We start from the raw sequence: 14207 nt of genomic DNA on the forward strand, positions 1-14207 counted from the left end.
TATACATCTAATAATACTACTCACTAGTCTACACGTTTTGCCTATGACTTTCTTCAAATTTCTTAATTAAATACCTTCACCAATATCTTTAATAATTATAAAACCCTAAATTAATTTTTTGCTTTAGGTAAACAACGTCCTCATCGCAGTCTTCTTATGGGGACTTGATTTTTCTTTTGCCTGCATTCACCAATATATAGCTATTAATTATTTAACAAAACTTATGGAAAATATATTTTAGAAAAACACTTTTTAAAAGAATTTTCGTATACTTGGCGTAATAGGCAAGGATGCATATTTTTTAATTGATTGTGATAACTTGGTGAAGGGGGAGATCTAATCAAAGTGTATGAGAGCGTTTTTATAACCATCTTTTGTTGAAAGCAACAACTCAATCAACTAATGAAGTTATTTCGTTATAAAAGGAAGATAAACTCTTATATATGCATGAAAGCTGACGTTGAAATCTTGTTTAATTTTCATAAATGTTCAATATCGGTCCATTTGATTAATGTCTATCAAAAAGGGATCAAAAGTTTTAACATGTCAAATTCTCATAAAATAAATATAAAACCATCAAACCCATAAACAATTTAGTATTACTTAAATATGCACCACTGTAATTTATTTATACCCGTATAAGACTAATTTAATCTCAACTTAAAACTTTAAATAATAAGTTTTAATATACTTTTAACTTATATGATGTTGAATTTATTTGTTTATATTCCACGTAAGACTTTTAACTTATATATATATATATATATATATATATATATATATATATATATATATATATATAATTTATAATTTATATAATAACAAAACTCCATTCAACTATAATTTTTAAGATAAAATTATGTAATAAAAACTTCTCGATCGTGTAACTGGAATTTCGATTTACATTATAGTTTAAGATCCACCTAATTAGGTAGGACTTAGTGATTTAGGCTTCTAGATGATCCATTTAATAAGAAAAGAACAGTAATTAGAAATTAGTAACTACTCTGCATCAGAAAATAGTGATAAAAAAAATTTAAAGGTCTTATACTCCTTCAGTCAAAGTAGTACCCTCCATCAGATAGATTCTGAGGGATGATTTGTGGGGTCATACACAGGAACACTTTAGAAACGACATGGTCATGTGCACTTTGCTGAAACGGTCCTAATTTCTTTCATGCCAGATTTGATAAAAAAAACAAACAGTAAGGAATTTCTCATTGATTATTTTGGAATATTTCGATTATTTAAATAAAATATATTAAGGTAAGCTAAAAGAATGGGATTTAAGGAACCAAAGTCTATTCTTTTCTTTTTCAAATATTTCTCACCTAGAACTATCGCAAAATCACTGCATTCCTTGTCTACAAACAAAGATACTATCATCATTTCCATTCCATATTAAACAAAAAAACACTAAAAATATATTTGCGTTAAAAAGAAAGAATTATGAAATAGAAAAAAAAAACACGAGATGAGATAATAGTTTTGTAATGATAAGGAAATGGAAACTCACAATAGTGACTATGCAAATGAAAAAAAACTTGTGTATGTAAATATTTTAAAATTTTAACCTTAGAAGAAAAATAAGTCTCAATTATTTTAAAAAATGAATAAATTATGTAAATATTTTTAAAAATGTCATTACTAACATTTTTAAATTATTTGTAAAATTATATAAATTTTGTCTCTTTAAAATATTGGAGGTATGTTTTAATTATTTAAATAATTGAAGCATTTACTATAATATAAGCTTTATTATTTTAGAATCAAAGTCTAGTGTAAAAAAATTTAAAAATATCATAGGTTTTGAAAGACTTTGTTTTTTTTTTTAAATCAAAACATTTTATACTATTTCAAAAACTTTTTTTGTCCTAGAGAAAAACAAAACAAAAAAGAGAGTAAAATTTGAATTGGTAATGTTACAGGAAGTTGAGTACAATTAATCCTACTCTATGAATATTGTAATTAAATTTGGTGGTGATATAGATATGTTTGGCATCCTGATTTCTAACCAAACCTCGTATGTATATTTTACCTTTTTGAAGTTTTCAATGAATAGAACTAATCAACTTGTAATCACATGTGAAATGAAAGAAGTAGTGCTAGCTAGCTTCCAAGAAACTTTAATTTGACTTTAACTTGGGTCCAAAGGATGAATGTCAATGAAATTGTTTTAAAATCATTAGGATATTGTGGCAGAATTCAACCTTGTTTTTAATAACAAAGAAAGCACATTAGAGAACGTAAATGAATATGATAGAGGAAACTATAATGTTAATTAAACCACATAGGGATGTTAACAATTATGTTTGGATACTTCAAAAGGCTGCGTGTGGTTCCAAACACGTGGCTTTCATTGAATCGTGGTCTGAAACCTTTAAAACAATAAAACTTTTCCATATATTTTAAAAAAATTGTAGTTCATGAGACATACTAAATCATACGATTTTTTTTTCTCTACTTTAATCGAAGATGAAAATTGCAATATGTTTATTTTCGTGTTTGAATAAAAGTCAGAAAACGTACTGAAAACGAACAAAATCACATGATTTTTGGGTAATTATGAATGTATTCCTTTGTATGTCTTATAAAGAAGAATCTATCGTTTCCTTTTTATTTTGGAAAAACATATTATTTGAGAATGCAAAAGAATGATAAAAAAAATTATGAATACATAAAGTTTATCCTAATTATTATTATTATCATTAATCCTTAAGAAACGTTCCTATGGTTTATTTTATTTTAAGGGCTTTAGCAAATGCCTAAAAAAAGCAGACCTTCAGAAGGAGTTTATTAAAAAAAACGAATATCTATAATATCAATTTTAAAGCAGTGTGTACGAATTTTGAGTGAAATCCGATAATGGCCCAATATGTGTACCAAGCCTGAAACATTTCATTTATAGTAGCTATTTCTATCTATACGCCCACAATTTACTTCTAACACCCCTTCCATTTTTAAGTTGTGTTTTTTTTATCTAAACTAGTTTTAAACTCTTGTTTACACACCGATTGATTGTTTATATGCTTATTAAAAGAATTTTAGAGATTGAAAACAATAATAATAAATATTTTTAAGTTTATAATTAAGTTTTGAATAAAGTCAATGTGAAAAAAGGATTTATAAATTTAAAAGGTCAATATATTTATAAAAAAATATAAATAGTAGACTTTATATAAACGAAAAAAAATAAATTACCTGAAAAAATATAAACTATTTAATATCATTTTTATACGCAATTATATATGGTTAGTGTAATTATTTATTAGATAATATCAGTTAAAATTTTACGTATTAAAATGTAAAGAATATTAATAATAAAAATATTTATATTTTGTTCATAGTAGATATGTTTTATTGTCGATAGGTTTTTAAGATAAAATTATTATTATTATTATTATTATTATTTTTAATTAATAGTAACTTACAAAATAAAATTAAACATATTTTTTAAATTTATTTTATTAAAGGATTACGTAAGGAAATATACAGAAAAAAGAATTAATCTGTTTAAATAATATTATTTTATGGAATAAAATTAAAAAATATTATATTAAATGATCAAGTGATTATAAAAAAATTAATTAATATTTTAAGAAAAACATAATTAATACTTTAAATATAAATCATGTGTAAAAATATAAATTACATATTTAGAAACATATATAAGAAAAAAAATTAAAATATCAAATAACTAAAAAATTAATAATTGAGACACTTATAAAAAATATATAAGGTAATTTCTATAATATTTCTTTTTTATATTTATAATAGATTATAGTAGATACCCATATTCTCGAGCACATCCGCCCCTCCACCATTTCAATTTTACATACAGTGCGAAGTTATAAACACTATTTTCTTACAAAATCCCTTTTAAGCGTAAAATTATATTTTAAGAAAAAATTATACTGTCCCAAAATTGATTCATAAATATAATTGAACATGCCAATATTGTATTTTATTGTAATTGGCTGATATTGATTACTTATATTAAAAAAATATTAAATATGGTTTCAGTAGGGATGTAGGGACCAAGATACGAACCTAACAACCTTACTTTCTTCCTTCTCTATGTTGCTTTCACTATGTCGTCTTTCTCTCTTCTCCAAAGCTCTGAGTACGGTGGGCTGGGTACCTGCAAAGGCACTCCGACGCTCAAGTCAATAATGGTCTTAGTTAGAGCAATTGAATCTTTCTTAATTTTCTCTTAGGGGAAAAACGTACCTTTTTTCTGGTATGCTGTGTGTATTTAAAGGAGTAAAATAAACCGTTTACCTGAAATCTCGGGTGGTTACTGGAGTTGGCTATCTATAAGTTATAACTGCTAGATATTGAGTCAAGTACTTCCATGATTCACGGCGCTTGTTAGCCAATATGCGTAACTGTTTATTTGTAACCGCTAGATCACGATGTCGCATATTGTATGTCGATCATCATGCGTGTCGATCTGGGCGGACGACGTGTCGATTGTCGAGCCTCAACTGGACGACAACGCCACATGGTCGTATGTTATTATAGTCGGTTGTCTAGTGGTCGACCACACTAAGTGGTCGGATGTCATTACGGGCATGAGAATGTCCTGCATTGATTTAATTGTCGTCGGGTTATTGGTCGACAGTTGGAGGATTAGGTATCCTATAGTACAAATATTAACTAATTATAATTAGTAAGGTGAGAAAAAAATTAATATCCGATCGAACTCGAATAAATTCAAAGTAAATTTGCGGACATGTTGAATTAGATAAATGAATAATGTTGAATAAATAAAATTAAGTAAAATAAATAATTGTGGTTGAATTTGAATAATGGGTTAAAATTTTATAGATATCCAACTCACTCTGAATTTATATTTAATATTTATAAATTCGTAAATACATTTAATTTTTTTTTAAAGTTTATCTTTGTTAACATTTAATAATAAGTTCTATAAATTCATGGTCATAATAATTATTATAATTATTATTAAAATTATATATGTTAATTTTTAGTTAAAGATTCACCATATTTATGTTATTTATTTAAAAAATTAATTAAAAAATTTAATTTAATATAAATCCATAATCTGAAAAACTCGATCAAATTAATTTTCTGAATTCGATTAACTCGATAAATTAAACGATTTTAAAATATTAAATTCAGGTTATAATATATTGGTTAGATTGAATATAAATCCAATTTAACCCCGATCCATGCTCAATCCTAATAATTATTCTCTAATATAGAGGTTATTAAGTAGATATAATTTTGGTAACTAACTAATTTAAAATCTAATTCACATACTAATTATAACTTTTTATTAAAATTATTTTAGATACCAATAATTTTTAACTAAAAACAAATTTATAATTAATAGTAATAAATAACTAAATCCTTGATAAAAGATCAATTTAGACTTTAATTCACAAATCAATTATAATTGTTTATTCATAATAAAAAATATTTTAAATACAATAAATTTTCATTTATATAATAATATATAACTTAATCAATATAATAATTAGTTACTTCTTCTTTTTAAATTGATTGCTATTTAATATTTTTTTTCTTTTGTAATATTAATAACAAAAAAAATTAATTTACATTTTTGTGTCGCAAGTATATGAGTGATGTGATTTTAATGCTTTAGTTTTCACATGTATAACTTATCTTCATTGATTAAGTTTATCTAAATCAATAAACACTCATAAATACCACTCTAATAAACTAAATATTATAAAGAGAGTTGTCAATGTCAATTCTTTTTACCATGACATAGTTCAACATTGAATAAGAACCCAAAATTTATTAAGATTAAGATCCTGTATATTAGTGATAAAATCTAACATTCTTACGCTAATCTTCAAGTTTCTACTAATAAGTTCATAATTATTATGCACATTTAATTTTTAATTCAATTAATAATCTATTTATGTTGAATTTTTTTTTGTCACTTCTATTTGACATATTTACCTTAATTTAGTAAGTTGTAGAAAATTCAACCTCATTGACCCAAAAATTTTTCTTATCAATAAAACTAATCCTAGAATTTCAAAGAATAGTAAGCAAGTGCATAATTGAGAAGAAGAAAAAAATATTTTGGACTCAATACAAATGATAATCGCTTGGGATCACACAAGAATCATTTTAGGGTTGTGCGATGATTCAGATTTGAACCTTAGAGCTGTATTTTGTATGGTTATTCAAAATTCTTTTAATGTAATTATTGTCAATATCTGCTAAATATTAGTGTTATCGTTTTCCTTTTATGCTTAATGTTTTATTTATTCTTTGATCACCCATTTGCATAATTGTTAACCTATCAATGTCATTTGAATTTTTTGCACTAAAGAATTGGAAGAAGCTTCTAATAAACTCAGTCGAGAGATGAAACGACGTTGGGTACCATTGTTTGATTAAAATAGTTTTATTTATTTTACTGTATGATTTTGAGAGGAATAAGTAATTTAGGCTCTTTCACATTGTGAATCAATTAGAGTATTTTAGTAGATTAAAATGATGTGTATTATAACGATAAATAAATAAATAGATAAATAAAAATCATTTATAGACAAAAACTCTTTTAGTAAAGTCAAGCGTCCAACCTAACTTTTATGTTTTAATAACATCTCATATTTACTATCAATTATTCGTCAAAAATTTCCTTTTAACTTTTTCCTACTTCTACATTTTTGTATATTATAGGTTTAGATTTCGAAATATTTTACTTTAAATTATCATCTCCATTTATTAATCATTAATTGTACAAAGATGATTATGAGAATGATTTTGATTATTTATCGAAAATATTACATAGGTTCGTTTGACGATATTATAACACAACTTCACGTGTTATTAAAAATAAAATACGTAGAGTTTAGAGAAGTCACGTACTTTTAAAAGTAAATAGATCCAATTTCGTATTGGACGATGATACTTATGCTTTTACCATACATTCTTCTTACACGGGTAAAATGGTATTTTTTATTTATTTAAAAATATAACTATATTCCAGATTTATATAATATTTGTATGTATATTTATTTATTTTTAATACATAATAAAACACATTTAAATCATTTTTTTTTCTTACGTGGTATCTCAGTCTTTTTCTAATTTAGACCTCGTCTCATTATTATGCATGATAGAAGCATCCTTCAAGAATCTTAAAATTACTAATGAGTCATGTTCTATTTCTATTATTAGGTATTCAATTTTAGGTCTAGATTCTAAACATATTTTTCAACACCTCAAGAATCACAAATCAAGCATAAGAATAATCTACATCAAACATTAAGCATGAAAATTGAATACTGACATGAATTAGAAAGACATATATCATTAATAGCACAAAATTACACAAGAGTTCCATGTTTAAGAATTAATCTCAACAAATAAGAGTAACCCTCCATGGTGGAGAACTTAAGGTTTTATAAATTGAAGAGATAAGGAAGAAATGAAAATCAAAGAGAAGATGCAAGTCATCTCCTAAGATTCTTGGCAGTTGCTCCATGCTTCAATTATGTCTCTCATTCACCTCAATACCTCTAATTCGTAGCTCCTCTCCCTCATAACCCTAAGAGAAAAACACCATGGATAAAGATTGAAGACCCAAGGAGGAGTGAGAGAGCTTCCCAACACCTTTAACAACCTCAAATGGCCTCTCCTAGTCGCCCTTGGTCGAGAGTGAAGTGTGGAAGAAGAGGATTCTCCAAAAGCTCGCGAGAAACAGGTTTAAATACCCCATTTTGACATGTCAGCATTGCCAGTTTAGTGCCATATCAACACCGCACAACGCCATATCAGTTAAAACGTGAAAGGGGCTATATGTCAAACCATTGTTTAGTGTCATCGTTGTAGGACCAGGTGACGCTCAATACCATTTTGTTGTCGCTCAACACTAGGATCCTCTGAAGCATTGGTTGCTCTATGACTCTACAGTACTAGGCACGATTTTGGTGTTGCTCAATGCGTGTATTTACTCCAAAATGATCAATTATTGTCCCAAACATATTCATCCTTGGCCCAACCCTGACCTAAAGCCTTTGCCTAACTCACAACCTACAAGATTACCCTTAATTTCATCCAACGTATCAACCTTCACGACCAACCTATTTACCTCTTCTACTTTATACCAGCGTGCCCTACCTTTAAACCCTACCCTTAAACCCTACCCCTCTATCTCGACCTGCCCCTCCTACTAAGACCATGACCATTTATAGCATGACCGATGTCTACAAACTCATAAAACTTTTTAACCTTTTTGTTTCCAATATTAATTCGATGATATCACCTCTTCCCAAAAATTCAACCATTGCTTTATCGGATCCTAATTGAAAATTTGTCATGTAGTCTTAATTTGATGCTCTAATTAAAATTAATATGTGGGATTTGGTTTTGTGATCTTGTAATGTTAATATCATTCACTGTATGTAGATTTTTAGACATAAAAAGAAATCTAATGGCTATTTTAGTGTTACAAAGCTCGTCTTGTAGGTGATGGCAAGTCTCAAATTGTAGATGTGGATTGTGATGAGACATTCAATCCTATGGTGAAACTCGCGACCATTCGCACGATTCTCACCATTGCTCTCTCCAAATCCTAGCTCATACATCAGTTGGATCTTTAGAATGCCTTTCTCCATGGTGATCTACATGAGACTATATACATGCATCAACCGTTCGGTTTCCATGATCCCCTTCGCCTTGATCATGTTTGTCGCTCGAGGAAATCTTTTTATGGTTTGAAGTAAACGCCTTGTGCCTAGTATCAATGCTTTTTTTTATTACATTTCTATCATTTGATTTAAATAGTGCTTCAAATTACTTTCTCTTCATCTAATGGCATGGTTATGACGTGACATATACATGTTCCTCTATGTTGATGACATTCTCATCACCTCATCCCATAATCTTCATAAATCTAGCATCACACTCCTTAGCTCTAAATTTGCTATGAATGATCTTATTCCTTTGAGTTATTTTCTTAGGATTATTGTGACAAGACATGTAGGTGACATGTTCCTCATGCATAACACATATGCTAGTGTCATCATTACACGTACTGGCATGACCTCTTGCAATCCTTCTAGTACTTCGGGTGATACTAAGCAGAAGCTCAATACATCCTCCGACACACCGTATAAGGATCCTATTACGTACCAGAGTCTTTTCGGCTCCCTACAATATCTCACATTCACTTGTTCTGACATTTCATATGTTGTTTAACATGTTTGTCTTCACATGCATGCCTTCTCTGCACCAAGCATATGCTATAACTAAAACACATTCTATTGTATGTTCAGGATACCTTAGAGTATGGTTTGTACCTTTATGCAAACTTTATTTAGAAACTTAACTCTTACACTAATGTTGATTGGGATGGATGTCCTAACACCAAACGCTCTTTACTGTGTGTTTCTTGATCACAACCTCATATGCTGGTTTTTAAAGCGTCAATATACTCTCTCTCGTTTTAGTGCAAATGCTGAAGTTGTAAATTTTGTTGCTGAATCTTATTAGCTCCGCAATCTCCTACTAGGGCTTCATTTTTCTCTTTCTTAGGCTACTTTGCTATACGCTGATAATGTTAGTATTATTTATCTATCTAGTAATCCAATGCAACATCAACACACAAAACATATTAAGATAAATATATTCACTTTATTTGAAAAAAGAGAGTGTGGTTAGACATGAATTCTTTATTTTCCTTCTCACCACTAGATCAGATAATTGATATCTTGACTAAAGGTCAACCTCAATTTTTTTTATGATTTTTAAACCAATCTAAGCATCTTTCGCTGAATAAAAAAATATGACAGAATCCAAATTATTATTCTAAAATTAAGTCTATTAACAATTGATATTATAATTAAATTAATCAAATTCTTGTAATTAAGTTATTAAAAATTCTATAATTATATTATAGATAATTATATTTCTTATTTAAATGATACTCTTTTATATATATATATATATATATATATATATATAATCTCTTCTTTTAGATGCTTTCTTGCTTTATGAGAATCAGTTGTAGATAACCTTCTTCGTATAACATTGGAATAAGTTGGCCCACAAGAAGCGAAAAAGTGGTTGAATAGCCTACTTTGATAAAACAACAAAACGAATCCCATGTAATAATTTTAAATTCATATTATTATATTGGTTTCAATCCAGTACCAAAGCAAAGGAAAATGATTGGAATGTATATCGAATTATGTATTATATATATATATATATATATATATATATATATATATATATATATATATAAATAAACCCAAAAAATAAGAAAATGTTACAAGTAAGATTGGTATTACATGATTATTATTTTAGAAAAAGTTATATCATATGATGTAACAGGTAATGATTAGGACAGTAGTGGATCATAATCATATATTTTTCAATATAAACTAAGACGCAATTTCAGCTGGTGGTGTTCTCCTCTGTTCAAATTGGAAAAATAATTTATACTACTATTTTATAACACCTTAAAAATGATTCTTTATTTCATGTTCACATTATACTTTCCTACCATATTAATCTTGCAAATGAAATTTTAAAAGGTCAATTTTAAATGTATGAGAAAACTGATAGATATTTTATATTAATATGGCAGCAGCAGACCGAAAAGGCCAAGTAATCACTCACGCAGAACAAAATTTCGGAGGAGTTAATATACAGAGCCATTACCGAAGGAGGAAAATGCTTTTTCTTTTCAAATTTAAGTAAGATAGTATTTCTTGAACATTTTAAAATTTAGAGAACTAATTTTGAGATACATATATATTACAAAATACTTATATAGCCCATGTGATAATACATGATTTAAATTATTTTAAATTTAAATAAATAAAATTTTAACTTAAAAGATGAAACACTATAGTTTTGGTACAGATAGGAGCACAAGGTGTTCTGGAGCATGAATAGGTCATTGGGACTTATTATCGGTCTAGTCCATCATCATGGTGGCTTTATTTATACTTCTGATTTCTGAAATTCAATATTCATGAAGGTCCAAGCACATGTGCTGTGTATTATATAATTATTTTGTTGATGCATGCACGCATTCCTTATAGATGCATTGTTAGTTGAAAGATACGTATGTTAATGTTAGAGGGAGTGAAGTACGTAGGAACTAACTGCAATTTGATTTGTTGGAAGATCGTTAACCATGCTAGATTTAATGAACTAATGATAATAAAAGTTTAGAGAAACATGCAAAAGAAAAGAAATAGCAGAAGGAGTTTGAGACGTGGAAGCCACTGATCCGGAAGCATGAATACGTATGATAGCATCTTTCGTGAAAGCAACGTTAAACCCCCACGTGCCTCGAATGTTCTCTTTGGATCGAATCTCCAATCCTACGATTGCAACCTTTAGCTGCACCGTTCTCTCTTTCTGTTCCTTTCATGTAACATCAATTCGTATTTTAATCCCACATACCACCGCAATATGCATGTATCCCTACCCATCAACCATTATTACAAACTTCTCCACTCCAACTTCACTTGGACTCGGTTTCAGAGTACCAGGTTTTTTATTTTAGGAAAATTCCTATCAATCGTATATATGGATAATATCCATAGTTATGATAATCAGAACAAAATTCAGGAGTGGTGTATTTTACAACAATCATTGTCATTTGTTTAGTTTAGTTTATAAGATTAATGTATTTAGTTTGATTGGGTTGAATCCTTGGAAGGTGAGGTTGTGAAAATGTGTTAACTAAAATTTGAAAGTATGGAAATGAATGAAGTGAGCACGGGAATCAAAGTTTAAGTCTAAGTTCTAGGTTAGATAAAAATAAAAATAAATTATTATATAAAAAATGAAAGATCCGTTATCGTAATATTTTAAAGTTTTGGATAAAAAGTGATGTTTTAGTTATCAAGTATGATTGAGATTGCTAATGAAATAAAGAAAAGAAGAACGCAAACAAATGTACGGTGATGTGGGGATTTAGTTTTAGCAATAGGAAACGAAAGGATGGGAAATGTGCCACGTATCCTCGTTAAGCACGTGGTGGTGCTTTCCATACCCGCAACTCTAGCCTTCCATATGATGTCAATACATTACTGTATATAGTATACATATATGTCAAACTTATTCTATAAACCTTAATTCCCTCCTCTGCATCCAGCACACTGCATTGTTTCACACATTAATAATTATTATATCTATTGGGTAATGCAGAACTACCTGAATTTAACCGTGCCTGTGGCACCAACTACATGATCAATTAGCAATAACTCGTCAAATCAATATTGAACTTTCCTTAAACACATAAACGTCTCTAATTCACAAACTAGTCTCGGTCAATTCATGGTTTTAAGGTGGGTTTGAATGTATGATATATATGATTTGATGTGATGAAGATGGAGGTAGCATGCATATGATGGATGATTTTTTTCCACGCGGCTTGTTAAAGAATGAGTGGGGAAGCAAGTGTTTGACTTATCAACCTCAATCACTCTCACAAAGTAACCCCAATGAAGAAAAATCCAGTGTCGAAGGAGACACGCCCCATCCGCCTATGAAACAGCACAGCATAACATGAAATTCACATCAACATCACAGACTCACACACACACATACACATACACATGCACACCCTTCCTTAATTTTAACGATTCCCCAACCGCCCACGTTCCTCCAACGCTTCCACCACACATATATTCACACACCAACAAATCCCTCTCCAATCTCACTCTCACTCCATCCCCACCCACCCTTCTTATATCACACCTCTCCCAAATAAATGTTCCCACATACCCTTATTACTGCCGCTGCCCTTCAACACATGTTGCAACATCATCATCACTTTCCAACCCCAATGGAACAACGTTCGAGGTGGAAACCCAACATTGAGGTCGCGCCCAATTGCCCTCGTTGCGCTTCCACCAACACCAAATTTTGTTACTACAATAACTACAGCTTGTCGCAGCCCCGCTATTTCTGCAAAGCCTGCAGACGCTACTGGACCAAAGGCGGCTCTCTCCGCAACGTCCCCGTCGGCGGCGGCTGCCGAAAGAACCGCCGCGGCAAGTCCTCCTCGCGCCACAACCAAACCCAACGCTCTTTCGTCTCCGCTTCTTCTGATGACACCGAGTCTTCACCTGAAGATGCCCATCGAAACAACAACGGCTCTCGTGAAATAGACATGGCCCTTGTGTTCGCCAAATTCTTGAACCCGAAACAAAACGTTGGAGAGGATAACAATGCCTCCTCTTCTTCCAACAATTACTTCACACCGCCCGGCGTTCAAACGGAGAATGATATCGCTGTTGTTCAGTCGCCGAACAAGGGTTTGTCGTCGGATCCTGTCATTGTTGACTCCGATGCAGTAGTGGCAATTGAGAATTTCGGTAGGGAGGAATTGAGTTTGGGTGAGATTGACGAGTTGGAGAAGCTTCTGGGTGTGAGTGGTGATGAAGATGGTCTTTGGTGTGATGCTACCTTGTCCTCTTCCGTTACTTGGGAAGCACCCGTGAAGGAAATGCAGTTGCAGGAATTGGAATACTCGATGCCGTTGAATGAAAACGATGCCCAATTATTGCCCATCACTTCTGCGTCTACCCTGCATTCAATGAGTGACACTTGCTGGAGCACTTGGAGCTCCTTTGATCTTTCAGCCATGGAAGTGTTCTCATCAACTCCTTGATAATTCGATCTGATGATTTTACATGAACTTCATAAGATCTGATCTTCTTCTTATTATTTGAAAAGAAGAGAAGAAGCAGACACAGTTAATTAATTACGCTGCGTACCTCACATGTGTTCCTATATTGATAAAGGTAATTATAAAAAGGTAGAATCTTATAGAAATTGTTTGTGTTTAGTGGATGTAGAATAAAGTTGTATTTCGGGTCGTAGAAATGATGTTGAGAAAGCTACATATACCCTCGGATCTGTACCTTTTGGAATATATACATACTAATGATATAGATACTATAAAGTCGAATTTTCTATGCAATCTCTTGACTCTCCATATCGTACGTTAATTCTTGTAGCCGTTGATTTCAGTCAAAATTTTAGTTACAGCTCAACCCTATGAAATAAGATAGAATTACAACTTTGGTCTCGAAATGAGTGACAAATCTAATATGTATTCAACACCACAATATATTAATTCTTACAAATATAAAAAGTATGTTTATCATATTTAAGAATTGTGAATTATTGATGTTAATTAATGAGTAAAAGCTATGTTTTAATTGTTT

General features: G+C 30.1%; 1 protein-coding gene across 1 annotated transcript; it reads left to right on the top strand.

The window, feature by feature from the left end:
- Positions 1 to 12491: 12491 nt before the first annotated feature.
- LOC124845588 (uncharacterized) lies at positions 12492 to 13967 on the top strand. The gene has a single exon (XM_047322705.2). The coding sequence runs from the start codon at positions 12746 to 12748 to the stop codon at positions 13646 to 13648; it is 903 nt and encodes a 300-aa protein (XP_047178661.1). The 5' UTR covers positions 12492 to 12745; the 3' UTR covers positions 13649 to 13967.
- The last annotated feature ends 240 nt before the right edge of the window (positions 13968 to 14207 follow it).

Source organism: Vigna umbellata, chromosome 2 (genome assembly GCF_029865625.1).
Source record: "Vigna umbellata cultivar VRB3 chromosome 2, Vumbellata_1.0, whole genome shotgun sequence".
NCBI lineage: Eukaryota > Viridiplantae > Streptophyta > Magnoliopsida > Fabales > Fabaceae > Vigna > Vigna umbellata.